The sequence below is a fragment of the Heterodontus francisci genome, chromosome 7, assembly GCF_036365525.1.
Source record: "Heterodontus francisci isolate sHetFra1 chromosome 7, sHetFra1.hap1, whole genome shotgun sequence".
In the NCBI taxonomy this organism is placed as follows: domain Eukaryota; kingdom Metazoa; phylum Chordata; class Chondrichthyes; order Heterodontiformes; family Heterodontidae; genus Heterodontus; species Heterodontus francisci.
Window position 1 is genome coordinate 114,857,159 of NC_090377.1, and position 14,024 is coordinate 114,871,182.

At 46.5% G+C, this 14,024-nt stretch overlaps 1 protein-coding gene across 5 annotated transcripts in view; it reads left to right on the forward strand.

The window, feature by feature from the left end:
- Positions 1-1,902: 1,902 nt before the first annotated feature.
- The window catches only part of ube2f (ubiquitin-conjugating enzyme E2F (putative)), a 163,652-nt gene continuing 151,530 nt past the window's right edge, over positions 1,903-14,024 (forward strand). Inside the window, exons 1-2 of one of the 5 annotated variants that reach the window (XM_068035928.1) lie at positions 1,906-2,296; positions 11,380-11,599. Coding sequence is in view for 1 of the 5 variants with exons in the window: in XM_068035930.1 (XP_067892031.1) it covers positions 2,251-2,296 (46 nt within the window). In the remaining 4 variants the exon portion in view is untranslated. Of the gene's footprint in view, positions 2,297-11,379; positions 11,600-14,024 lie in introns of all 5 variants that reach the window. The other 4 variants (XM_068035930.1, XM_068035929.1, XM_068035927.1 and 1 more) reach the window with 4 other exon arrangements.

The window sequence follows — 14,024 nt, forward strand, 5'->3', positions numbered from 1 at the left end:
CTCGCCCCTCCCCCGCTCTCCCTTCACCCTCGCCCCTCCCCCGCTCTCCCTTCACCCTCGGCCCCCCCGCTCTCCCTTCACCTCACACCCCCCCCCGCTCTCCCTTCACCTCACACCCCCCCGCTCCCTTCACCTCACACCCCCCCGCTCCCTTCACCCTCGCCCCCCCCCCGCTCTCCCTTCACCCTCGCCCCCCCCCGCTCTCCCTTCACCCTCGCCCCCCCCCCCCGCTCTCCCTCGCCCCCCCCCGCTCTCCCTTCACCCTCGCCCCGCTCTCCCTTCACCCTCGCCCCCCCCGCTCTCCCTTCACCCTCGCCCCCCCCCCGCTCTCCCTTCACCCTCGCCCCCCCCCCGCTCTCCCTTCACCCTCCACCCCCCCCCCCCGCTCTCCCTTCACCCTCCACCCCCCCCCGCTCTCCCTCCACCCCCCCCACTCTCCCTTCACCCTCCACCCCCCCCGCTCTCCCTTCACCCCCCCCGCTCTCCCTTCACCCCCTGCTCTCCCTTCACCCTACCCCCCCCCCTGCTCTCCCTTCACCCTACCCCCCCGCTCTCCCTTCACCCTACCCCCCCCCTGCTCTCCCTTCACCCTACCCCCCCGCTCTCCCTTCACCCTACCCTCCCCCCCGCTCTCCCTTCACCCTACCCTCCCCCCCGCTCTCCCTTCACCCTACCCTCCCCCCCCGCTCTCCCTTCACCCTACCCTCCCCCCCCCGCTCTCCCTTCACCCTACCCTCCCCCCCCGCTCTCCCTTCACCCCCACCCCACCCCACCCTCCCTTCACCCCCACCCCACCCTCCCTTCACCCCCACCCCACCCCACCCTCCCTTCACCCCCACCCCACCCACCCTCCCTTCACCCCCACCCCATCCACCCCCCATCACCCCCACCCCATCCACCCCCCATCACCCCCACCCCATCCAACCCCCCATCACCCCCACCCCATCCAACCCCCCATCACCCCCACCCCATCCAACCCCCCATCACCCCCACCCCATCCAACCCCCCATCACCCCCACCCCATCCAACCCCACCCCATCCAACCCCACCCCATCCAACCCCACCCCATCCACCCCCCTCCACCCCCCTTCACATCCCCCACCCCATCCACCCCCCTTCACATCCCCCACCCCATCCACCCCCCTTCACATCCCCCACCCCCCTTCACATCCCCCACCCCATCCACCCCCCTCCACATCCCCCACCCCATCCCCCACCCCATCCCCCACCCCATCCCCCACCCCATCCACCCCCCTTCACATCCACTCCCCTTCACATCCCCCACCCCATCCACCCCCCTCCACATCCCCCACCCCATCCACCCCCCTCCACCCCATCCACCCCCCTCCACATCCCCCACCCCATCCACCCCCTCCACCCCATCCACCCCCCTCCACCCCATCCACCCCCCTCCACCCCATCCACCCCCCTCCACCCCATCCACCCCCCTCCACCCCATCCACCCCCCTCCACCCCATCCACCCCCCTCCACATCCCCCACCCCATCCACCACCCCATCCACCCCCCTCCACATCCCCCACCCCATCCACCCCCCTCCACATCCCCCACCCCATCCACCCCCCTCCACATCCCCCACCCCATCCACCCCCCTCCACATCCCCCACCCCATCCACCCCCCTTCACATCCCCCACCCCATCCACTCCATCCACCCCCCTGGATAGTCTGCTCAGCTAAGTCTTTCAGAGTCCTCACTGTTTAGCAAACCAAGTTTTGTCCTGTCAGTAAATTGTCAAATTACGGGTCTGATTTTAACTCTGTCTAACTGGGTGGATTTTGAATCAGCTAAAATTAGCTCAAATGTTCTCAAACCCAAGTTGAAGACGTGGATATGTACAGAACAGCAACGCCCCTTTACCCTCATCCTGTTTCCTCATCGTCCATCGACTTCTCCCCGGCCGACGATCTGCCGAGACCTGTCGACATTTACTCGACAATCCGCCCATCCTCCACCCGCGCGCTCCCGGATCCACTTCCCCCGAGCACAAAGTCACAGTCGATCGGTTCCGGGGCTCCGCTGAGCTCTCAGCCGTCTGAGTGACTGTGGATGCGGAGGCCGAGTAGCTGGACTCAGGGAGACAGTGTTGGAGCCGGAGCCGGAGCCGGGCTCTACCGGAAGTATTTTGTGGTCGCACCAGGTGGGATTTCCGGTAGCGGCCTGTCAGGGCGGCCGGAGCCGGGAAACCGGGCAGTCGCCACAGCGACCGGAGGCAGGCCGAGGGGCACCGGGAATGGTGCGAGAGCGTTCAGTGCTGTCAGTGGCAGAAAGAGGCCTAGGTAAGGAGGAGAAAGACCCTCCACAGCCAGTGCAGTATTTTTGAAAGTGTAGTCCCTGCTGTAATGTGATAGTTTGTGCACAGCAAGATCCCACAAACAACAATGTGATAATGGCCAGATCATCTGTTTTTGTGATGTTGATTAATGGATATATATTGACCAGAACACCAGGGGTAACTCCTCTGCTTTTCTTCGAAAGAGTGCCATGGGATCTTTATACATACCCCCGCGAGGGCTGGCAGGACATCAGTTTAACATCTCATCTGAAGGTTGACACTGCTGCCAGTGCAGCACTTCCACAGTGCTGCAGTAGATTGTTGGCCTGGTTTACAGGCTCGAGTCTGTGACATAGAGTTTTAACACACAACCTTCTGGGTAGGAAAAGGACACATTGTGAGGATAGTGTCTATATTCTGCATGTACATATATTTTGGGGAGAGAGGATGGATATAACATACCTGTTGATATATTGTGTGTTGGGTGCGTAAATGCACATACTCTTGCTGTGCATTTATATAGCATCCTTTGGCGGAGAAACACTTTGCATTGAGCTTCACAGGTGTGATTTTAAAAAAAGCCCAGCCAAATGGAGATATTTAAGACAAAAGATTAGTTTTAAGGATCATCTTAAAAGGATGAGGAGTAGGTGTAGATGATTATGGAGAGATCTCCAGAGCATGCAGCCTAGATGGCAAAAGGCATTATACTACAATTTGCAATAATGTAGTTTGCTGCTTGTTGATCCTATTGTTACTGCATTTAGTAGTGTATTAGTGATTTTGGTGTTCATTTTTGTTCTGCTTTCGTGACTGCCACTTTCTGTCAGTGACTTGGTTTGGAGCACTACAAATCATGGTGCAGAAGGAGGCTATTTCGCCCATCGGATCCATCCCAGCTCTGCACGGAGCAATCCGGTCAGCCCCACTCCCCCGCCCAATCCCCATAGCCCTGCAAGTTTATTTTCCTCAAGTGCCCATCCAATTTCCTTTTGAAATCATTGTCTCTGCTTCCATCCACTGCATAAAAATGGTCTTCCTCACAATCCCCCTGCATCCCTTGCTCAAACCTTCAATCTATGTCCCCTAGCCCTTGTACCATTAGTTAATGGGAACAGTTTTTCCTTGTCTAACTTATCTATGCCTGTCTTAATCTTGTACACATCTATAAAAATCTCAGCAGGTCTGGCAGTATCTGTGGAGAGAGAAGCTGAGTTAACGTTTCAGGTCGGTGACCTTTCAGGTCGGTGACCTTTCATCAGAACAGTTCTGTATGCCAAGATCCAAGTCATTTATATATAGCAGAAAAGCACTGGTCCCAGCACTGACCCTTGGGAAACACCACTGTCTATCATCTTCCAGTCTGAAAAATAACCATTTACTACGACTCACTGTTTTCTGTCTTTAAGCCAATTTTTAAAATCCAATTGGACACTGACCTGCATATTCCATGAGCCAACGCCTGAATGCAATTAAACATCCAATTGATATACAATTATCATATTCCCTTCTCTCTCTTTAAATAAAAACTAGACTTTATATGTACAACCAAAAAAGACTTCCATACTCTGTACAAAGCATTACATTGTGAGACGACCCTCCTTCAAAACCCTTAACCATTTCTTCAAACATGCACTTTTATTAAAATAATCTGACAGTTGACTTGAATCTACCCATTTAGTTTTATGGATTTCCTTTCTCTCCAGCATCAATTTTGAGCCAGCAAGGTTAATCTGTAATCTTTTCGTGTTCGTTTTTTGTAGAATGTACATTCTACCACAAAGAAAGATCATTTACATAACATTCAATGGATATACTATTTTCAGTACCCCTATTGTACAGGATATCACTTAAAATATTTGCCAAACAGATTCCCGTTTCCACAGGGTCAAAATCCTGGAACTCCCTTCCTAATAGCAGTGTGGGTGTACCTATGCCACATGGACTGCAGCGGTTCAAGAAGGCGGCTCACCACCACCTTCAATGGTAATTAGGGATGGGCAATAAATGCTGGCCTAGCCAGTGACGCCCACATCCCATGAAAGAATTTAAAAAGCCTTCACAAGAGCCAGTGTTTCAGCAGCCAGAGTACTTTCAACAACCCATTTTATTTTCTTAGCTTCCCAAGTGAAAGAACAACATTTCCCATTTTCATCCATAAGGAATACTATGAAACCAACTGCACTATAATACCCATGAGGAAGATTAGCATTGTGAAGCATCACTAAAAGTAACCAAATTCTTGCTCTTTGGGTCACTTAAGGATGGGAAGTTAAGCATACATTTTTTCAGGCTTATTTCTTAATGTTTTATTTGCTCTTAAAACATACTGTACTTTGGGGTTTTCAAAGTATTTAACTCCAACATCTCAAAACTAGCATCTTGCCTAGTCTGAGTGCACAAATCAGTTCAAATGACCAGCTGTGCAATTGCTTTGTCTCTTTCAATACAACACCACTTTTTTGTGTTTACGATTAACTGGGATGGAAATATCACTCTAAATGGGATTGGTGACTTAAAGTTATACCAAACCCACTTTGCTTAATATTTAAACCAATATATTTAAAAGCCCCACAGCCTCATTCCCAATTTTAAATTCTACCCTAATCTTATTAATGACACATTTCTCAAATTTCACTGTGCCACATGAATATGTGACCAAAAGAGCCAAAACAATTTTGAACATTACTTTTTCAGCAGTGGGATAGTCCACTCTAACACCCAGTTTCTCATCAAAATCCCAAGCAACTAGCCTTACTTCAGCCTTAGGTCCCATCTGCAGAGACTTTTTCTGTACAAATCCATCTATGTGACAAAGATGATTGACCCTCATCTGGTACCTCAGAATAAATTCCCAATTCTAACTCCCTTTGTTTTGCCTCTCCCACTCTTTTATCCTTAAGTTTATTGGCAGCCAAAGCTTCATAATCATAAGGATTTCTGCTTCTAGTTCTGTTACATGGCTGTTCTGTGGTCTTTAGTTTATTGTGTAATCTATTCAAGCTATGGCCTCTGCTTCCACTTTTATGTCCATCGGGACTATTACTGCGAGGCCTCCCTCTTGCACTATTGGAGGCTCTTTCTGTAGTTACTGAATTTTCTGGTGTAGGAGTCACTTCCACTATCCACAATCAGTACTTGCACTGCACCTTTTTTACTTTCCACTCCATTCTGCCAGTCCATAAACCTCTCTTCTCAGCTATCATTCTGAACATTCAACCAATATTTAAACTTACCAGTTACTTTTCCTGCATGTGCCAGGAATTGTCACATCTCTCCATTCATTTGCCCCTTCTGGAACATATATGACATCTGTATACCCATTGTGGGTAGTTGTCCTGTGGATGTGATAGCTCTGTCATGTGTGTCATGATCATTCACATTACCACTATCCAGCCCTTGAGCTGCTGCATTCTGTTCTCAGGACCCTCATTGCAAAAATCCAAAAAATATTCGAGGTACAAGATACCTTGTTCTCTATCAGCTGCTGAGTCTGAGATCTTATAATTAATTTCAATTACTTGTGAGGAATGATCCTTAACAGTTTAATTGCCATATTTGCCAAGTGTTGTCTTACCATCACAACCTATTACCTTACCAGGGCCTTTCTATTTCCTATGACCCTCTCTTGTATAGTATACCAAATCTTTGGAATTGAACTGTGTCTCAGATGATGTAATAAGATGCCTCAGTGCTGTATGAGTTTTCTGATGCTTGTCTCCCTGCATGCAAAGCATTTAATGCTCAGGGGAAAAATATGTTACTAATAGTATCTTCTTGAATAGGAGGACTATCACAAGGAACAGAAGGTGATTTGGGATTGTGCCCAGTTGATAAGAACTATATCCTCCAATCATCTGAGGAGAATTCTTTGCATGAACTGGCTATGCTAGGGTTGTTAATAATTTACACTTCGGTCGATCAGCCAGGCTTTTATGCACTGTGTCATCAATCATAGCATGATTGCTTTAACAAAGACATTGCTAAAAGGACTCTCAGCTGCTGGATTCATGACCATGATATTCATGTTTCCACAGATTTCTCTGAACTCCTTGTTAGCACATTCACTTCCAGTATCAATCGAGTCCCTATCCATTTTTCCATTATTTTATCTATAATAGCTTTCTTGTCCTTGCTATATATTAGCATAGAAATACTATAACTTGTTGCCAGATCAATAAAATGTAAGATGAAAGCATTTGTCTTTGTCCCTTACCTTAAGTCCATGGCAGCTACCTCATTAATGTCAGGTTTCATTGGAAGGCTTATAATAGGACGTGGGAGCACTCTCTGATACTTATAGATTTCACAATTCTCATTAATCTTTTTTATTAGCCTCATATACTACTCAACTATACCTGCATTTTGTCGCCAAATTTTTAATTGTTGTCAATTACAGTGGGCAAATTGTCTTAAAGCTACGAGGACAATTTGTTTTTTCTCTCTCATCCTCATCACATGATGCCACTAATACTTTCCTAACATTCCAATGAGAAACATCAGGTTTTGTTAGGGGGATTCAATAATATCCTAACTGGATAAACTACAGATCAACCAATTTCCCAAAAATAATTGCCTTATCATGTCCCTTGTCAAGTTTCATTGGTGCCTTTTTCATGGAAGGTTTACTAAACAGCATTAGGCATCTCACTAGAGATACTAGTTTAAAAAATGGCTCACTCCAGCTAACTTACATGGAATTACCACTTTTAAGTGACTTCAAGGTGTTATCACCAAACCGAAAGCAAGTAGTACTTGATGGTTGTTGTTGGAGGTCAATTATCTCAGCCCCAAGTTATCACTGCAGGAGTTCCTCAGAGTCATGTCCTAGGCCCAATCATCTTCAGCTGCTTCAGTGACCTTCCATCCATCAGAAGGGGAGGATGTTTACTGATGATTGTGCAATGTTCAGTTCCATTTGTAACTCCTCAGATAATAGAGCTGTCTGTACCCGCATGCAGCAAGACCTGGACAACATTCAGGCTTGGGTTGATAAGCGGCAAGTAACATTTGTGTCACACAAGTACCAGGCAATGACCATCTCCCCTTGACATTCAATGCATTACTGTAGATGAATCCCCCACTTTCAACATCCTGGGGTTTACCATTGACCAGAAACTTAACTGGACCAGCCAGATAAATACTGTGGCTACAAGAGCAGGTCAGAGGCTGGGAATTCTGCGGTGAGTAACTCATCTCTTGACTCCCCAAAGCCTGTCCACCATCTACAAGGCACAAGGCAGGAATGTGGTGAAATATTGTCCACTTGCCTGGATGAATGCAGCTCCAACAACACTCAAGAAGTTCGACAATATCCAGGACAAAACAGCCTGCTTGTTTGCACCCCATCCACCACTTTAAACATTCACTCCCTCCACCACCGATACACAGTGGCAGCAGTGTGTACCATCTATACGATGCACTGCACCACCTCACCAAGCCTCCTTCGACAGCACCTTCCAGACCCGCAACCTCTACTACCTAGAAGGACAAGGGCAGCAGACACATGGGAACACCACCACCTGCACGTTCCCCTCCAAGTCACACTTAATCCTGACTTGGAACTATATCGCCGTTGCTTCACTGTTGCTGGGTCAAAATCCTGGAACTGCCTTCCTAACAGCACTGTGGGTGTACCTTTCTTTCTTTTCTTTCTTTTGGGCCTCCTTATCTCGAGAGACAATGGATACGCGCCTGGAGGTGGTCAGTGGTTTGTGAAGCAGCGCCTGGAGTGGCTATAAAGGCCAATTCTGGAGTGACAGGCTCTTCCACAGGTGCTGCAGAGAAATTTGTTTGTTGGGGCTGTTGCACAGTTGGCCCTCCCCTTGCGCCTCTGTCTTTTTTCCTGCCAACTACTAAGTCTCTTCGACTCGCCACAATTTAGCCCTGTCTTTATGGCTGCCCGCCAGCTCTGGCGAATGCTGGCAACTGACTCCCACGACTTGTGATCAATGTCACACGATTTCATGTCGCGTTTGCAGACGTCTTTATAACGGAGACATGGACGGCCGGTGGGTCTGATACCAGTGGCGAGCTCGCTGTACAATGTGTCTTTGGGGATCCTGCCATCTTCCATGCGGCTCACATGGCCAAGCACTGTGGGTGTACCTACACCACATGGATTGCAGTGGTTCAAGAAGGCAGCTCACCACCACCTTCTCAAGGGCAATTAGGGATGGGCAATAAATGCTGGCCTTGCTAGCGACGCTCACATCCCATGAACGAATAAATAAAAATTCCTTAAACTTGTGTTAATAATCATAACATTTTAACCAGTCTACCTCACATTGTTGAAGTACATGCACTAATACCACACAATTAAATGAGTCCACGACTAATACATTCATCACAGGATTAAAACTCCCTGTGACCAGTATAATTTATTCAGATTGATCATTATCTTCATCCTCTTCCTCAGAACTCAGAATTTTCTTCATGTGTCATTTCAAAGATGCTGCCTCTTTGCTCTGGGCAGTTCGCTACATATGACATTTAAGTCACCTCATAAGCATCCATTAACTTGTCTTGGGCATTTCTGGAACTTATTTGCTCCTTATCACTATTCCAATTTAGTCTGCTAATATAACCGGATTTGCTATACACGCTTTCATCACCATTCTGTATGCTTTTTTAATCCTTCTACTCCATTGTCACCTGCATCCAGTATCAGGAATATTTTGAAATCTGGTTACCATTGAGCCTTTTCTTTGTATCACAGCGGAATGCTTCATTTGTTCCATGAAGGATGAAGAGAATGACTGACTGTTTCCACAGGAATATTTTTTAAGGCCGCAAGCACCCTGATCCAATAGTCTCCTTCGCCGAGAGCTGGATGCCAGTTAGAACCAGTTGCCTAATCATACGAGACACCTTAGCACCATCAAATAATTTAAACGCTCGTACTAATCCAGGATCCCTAACCTGAACTTTGTCAACTTTTACACACTTTATTAAAGTCCATAATATAGTCTTCCGTGAAATGACTGTCCATTTTCCAAAATCTATCCAGTTCTGACCAGGCCTCACAGACATTTAACAGGTAATCTTTCTTGTAGATTTCATCCAGGAAATCTATTCGGAAGTCCAAACCTTTATCAATGTCCAACTGACTGGCATCCATCTCAGAAAATACATTACCTCTGCGTTTACTTGGTGCAGGAAGTGACAACACCAAGGCCATACCCTGTTTTGTCTTGGTAGAGTAGTAGTAACCCCTATCCACATATCAACCTCGTTCTTCCACTGGTCATGCAGTTCAAACTCTGAGGACTTCGAAGGGTAATTCATACCCTGATGATTTAAACGTGCTTTCTGACATTTTCCACGACGACTGCTAGGATTTTATTTTTAAGTGCGAAAAAATTCAGAGTTTCAATCTCCACCTTGAGACAACCATCCTCTGCTGCCACATTAGAACTCAGATATTAAGACCAAAAAATGCTGGAAATACTCAGCAGGCCTGGCAGCATCTGTGGAGAGAGAAGCAAAGTTAACATTTCAAGTCAGTGACCCTTCATCAGAACTGGCAACGGTTAGAAATGTAATAGGTTTTAAGGAAATAAAGTGGGGGTGCGGCAAAAGAGAACAAATGGGAAGGTGCTGATAGGACAGAGGGTCTCAGAATAACTGACAAGGAGGTCATGGGACAAAAATAAAGGGTGTGTTAATGGTGTGGTGAAATACAAAGCGTTTGTGCAGAGAGGGTGTTAAACGACAGAATAATTAAACCCCTAGCCACAAGCAAAAATATGAAAAAAAAGGTGGGCAGGCACATGGTAAATAAAAGTGTAATGATGAAACAAACTAAAATAAAATTAAATACAAATAAAAAATACAAAGTAAAACTGAAAAAAACAGTGGAGGGGCAGTCATGCTCTGAAATTATTGAACTCACTGTTCAGTCCGGTGGGCTGTAGCATGCCTAGTCGGTAAATGAGGTGCTGTTCCCAGAGTTTGTGTTGATGTTCACTGGAATACTGCAGCAATCCCAGGACAGATATGTGGGCATGAGAGCAGTGGGGGGTGCTGAAATGGCAAGCGACAGGAAGCTCGGTTAAAAGGGCAGGTATTAGACCTCCTGTGATTGCAAGGGAAGGTGCCGCGGGAAGGGGACGAGGTGTCGGGGGTAATGGAGGAGTGAACCAGGGTGTCGCAGAGGGAACAATCCCTTCGGAATGCTGATAGGAGAGGGGAGGGGAAGATGCGTTTGGTAGTGGCATCACGCTGGACATGGCGCAATTGGTGGAGGATGATCCTTTGGATGTGGAGGCTAGTGTGATGGAAAGTGAGGACAAGGGGAACCCTGTCGTGGTTCTGGGAGGGAGGAGAAGGGGTGAGGGCACAGGTGCGCGGGAAATGGGCTGGACACGGTTGAGGGCCCTGTCAACCAGTGAGGTGGTTAGGGCCAGGAAATTGTCAAAATGACGCAGAACGTCAGAAGAGTCATGGATGCAGATGGGAAGAGACTGGACCAGGGGAGAAAAGATAGAGTCAAGATAGGAAGAAATTAGTTCAGTGGGGCAGGAACAGGCTGAAACAATGGGTCTGCCAGGACAGTCCTGTTTGTGGATTTTAGGAAGGAGGTAGAAGCGGGCTGTCCGGGGTTGCGGGACTATGAGTTTGGAAGCTGTAGCGGGAAGATTTCCAGAGATGTGGTTGACAGGGCCCTCAACCGTGTCCGGCCCATTTCCCATGCACCTGTGCCCTTACTCCTTCCCTCCCTCCCAGAACCGCGACAGGGTTCCCTTTGTCCTTACTTTCCATCCCACCAGCCTCCACATCCAAAGGATCATCCTCTGCCAATTGCGCCATGTCCAGCGTGATGCCACGACCAAAAATATCTTCCCCTCCCCTCCTCTGCAACATCCTGGTCAACTCCTCCATTAAACTCGACACCTCGTCCCTTTCCCACGGCACCTCCCCTTGCAATCACAGGAGATGTAATACCTGCCCTTTTACCTCCTCTGTCCTCATTATCCAAGGCCCCAAACACTCCTTTCAGGTGAAGCAGTGATTTACTTCTACTTCTTTCAATTTAATATACTGTATTTGTTGCTCACAATTTGTTGTCTCCTCTACATTGGAAAGACCAAAAGCAGACTGGGTGACAGCTTTGCAGAATACCTCCGCTCAGTCCGAAAACATGACCCCGAGCTTCCGGTTGCTAGCCATTTCAACACACCCCGCTACTCTCATGCCCACATCTCTATCCTGGGATTGCTGCAGTGTTCCAGTGAACATCAACACAAGCTCGAGGAACAGTATTTCATTTATCGATTAGGCACGTGACAGCCTGCCGGACTGAACAGTGAGTTCAATCATTTCAGAGCATAACGGGCTCCCTTTTTATTTTTAGTTATTTTTTCTTTTTTATTTGTTTATTTTATTTTAGTTTGTTTCATCATGTGCCTGCCCAGTTTTTTTTCATGTTTTGCTTGTGGCTAGGGCTTTCACTATTCTGTTATTTAACACCCTCTGTGTACTAGCGCTTTGTATTTCACCACACCATTAACACATCCTTTGTCTTTGCCTTTGTCCCATGACCTCCTTGTCAGTTATTCTCTGTGACCTTCTGTCCTATCAACACCTTCCCATTTGTTCTCTTTTGCCCCATCCCGACTTTATTTGCTTAAAACCTATTACATTTCTAACCTTTGCCAGTTTTGAAGAAAGGTCACTGACCTGAAACGTTAACTTTGCTTCTCTCTCCACAGATGCTGCTAGACCTGCTGAGTATTTCCAGCACTTTTTTTGGTTTTATTTCAGATTTCCAGCATCTGCAGTATTTTGTTTTATTTTATTAGAACTCAGATAGCCAGGCAGTGAAGGATAGAACACTGGAGCCTAGTCTTTATACACTTACAAACTTTTATTTACAGAGAGACACACATTGGATATCATGAATCTCCAACCAACAATCCCTCTTTCAGCCTGCTCCTATATATAAGAGCACAGCTAAATCCCCAATTCATACCCATCAACTGAATGCAATTAATACCCATTGATATACAATTAACACTGGATTAGGAGTGGAGGGTGTTGGTGTGATAATGCAGGATCACATGGCAGTGCTGGATTAGGTTCTCATATTACAGTGTGTTAGTGCAGGATTACAGGTGTATCATTTGAGTAGTTTGACAACAGATAGCAGTTTTAGTGATGATCAGTGCAGGTTAACAGTAATTGTTTTCCTCTGATGAAATGATGATACACAAGACTGAAAGATGTTAAGTGCCAAGGAAAGCCTTGTTTTTGGTGATTAATATAAAGCTCCTTGAGATGTCTTTCTGCACACGAGTGTCCCGGAAATGTAATGATCACAATCATTCAGCATAAAAAAGCCATCTGTTACAATTGCAAGGGTTCATGCATGTAAGGGAGACTGAGCAGTGTAAGCATCTTTGTTTAATCTTAATCTCTTACTCTCTTTGGAAGGCCTTTTCCCTCCATGCTGTGTGTTTAAAAGTTTTTAATCATTAACACACTGTTGTGGATAGATTAATAGTTGGAATATGTGGAATTTGATGAGAAACGAACGCTACTGAAATCTTGAGAGGGCAAGATGTGTAATGACGCAGCCTTGCTAATATTGGGTGGATAAAAATGGCTTAGCAAAGACTAAATTTCTCATTCAAAGCGCATTGCCTAATCCTAAATGTTAAATACAAATATACCAACAAATGCCTGTAGGATGAAGTGAAGTGACATTTAGTTTCACAATACAAATTTTCTTGTTTGTGCTGAATCAGTCATTTTTAATCTTGACATTTGGTGAGGGGACAGAGAAGGTTCGTGCAATGGAGCTGAGCAATAATGATTTCTTCTGTTTTTGAATAAGATTTAAAGTCTTTCTTTATGATACCAATGCGAGCAATAATTTCACTGCCTGCAGATAATGAGCTAAAATGGAGTGCAGTGAGTTTACAAGTGGCAGTTTTTGCAAAGCCAACAAGATGGTCTGAGCCTCTCATGTTTTATCTGTCGATGTTCTTCTCTGAGCTCGTCAATGTATTTTTGAGGAGTGGCGTCCCCAAGAGGTTCATGAGGTTACTCCTTCAGGATGGCTTAAACAGATAAAGATTAAGATTCGCCCCCCCCCCCCCCCTCAGCCCCACCCACCTCAGGGGGAGCCCTTCAACTACAAAGAGGCAGCTGGCGGTGAAAGTGAGGTGGTAGTGTGAATTAGACAATTGTTAGCCTTTGACAGACTTCAAATGTGTAACTAGCTCTAAGTCTGGATCTAAGTTTGTGGGACGAGAATGCACCATTGCTACTTAGCTTTACACTTTGTGCTACTTTCTGAAGGGGATGGAGAGATTGTATATTTCCTGCATCGCTGACTGGTCCAAGGAAAAGAAAGAAAGCTGTTCGTGTGCTGATACTGTATTCTTGTGGCACTGGATTTGCAGGATACAGTTCCTATATTAGCACCAGTCAGAAACAAGCCAATGTTTGTTTGAATTCTACATCTCGTGTGTCTCAACTTTGAGAATTGCCAGGGGACTGAATTTGATTGCACACCACTGGAGGCCTGAAGTCTCCTTTATTGACTAGGGTGAGCTTCCTGTGTGTGTAGATTCTTGTGTCCTGAGGGGTTGCATGTGGTCTTTGGGTGTGAGGCTCCTCCACTTGCTCTGGGTGATTGTCCTGTTGGAAAGCTTTGAAAATAGGTCATTACTTGAAGAGAATGCTTTTAAAATGTTGGTTCTATTTTGATTGTAATGTGAGCTAAA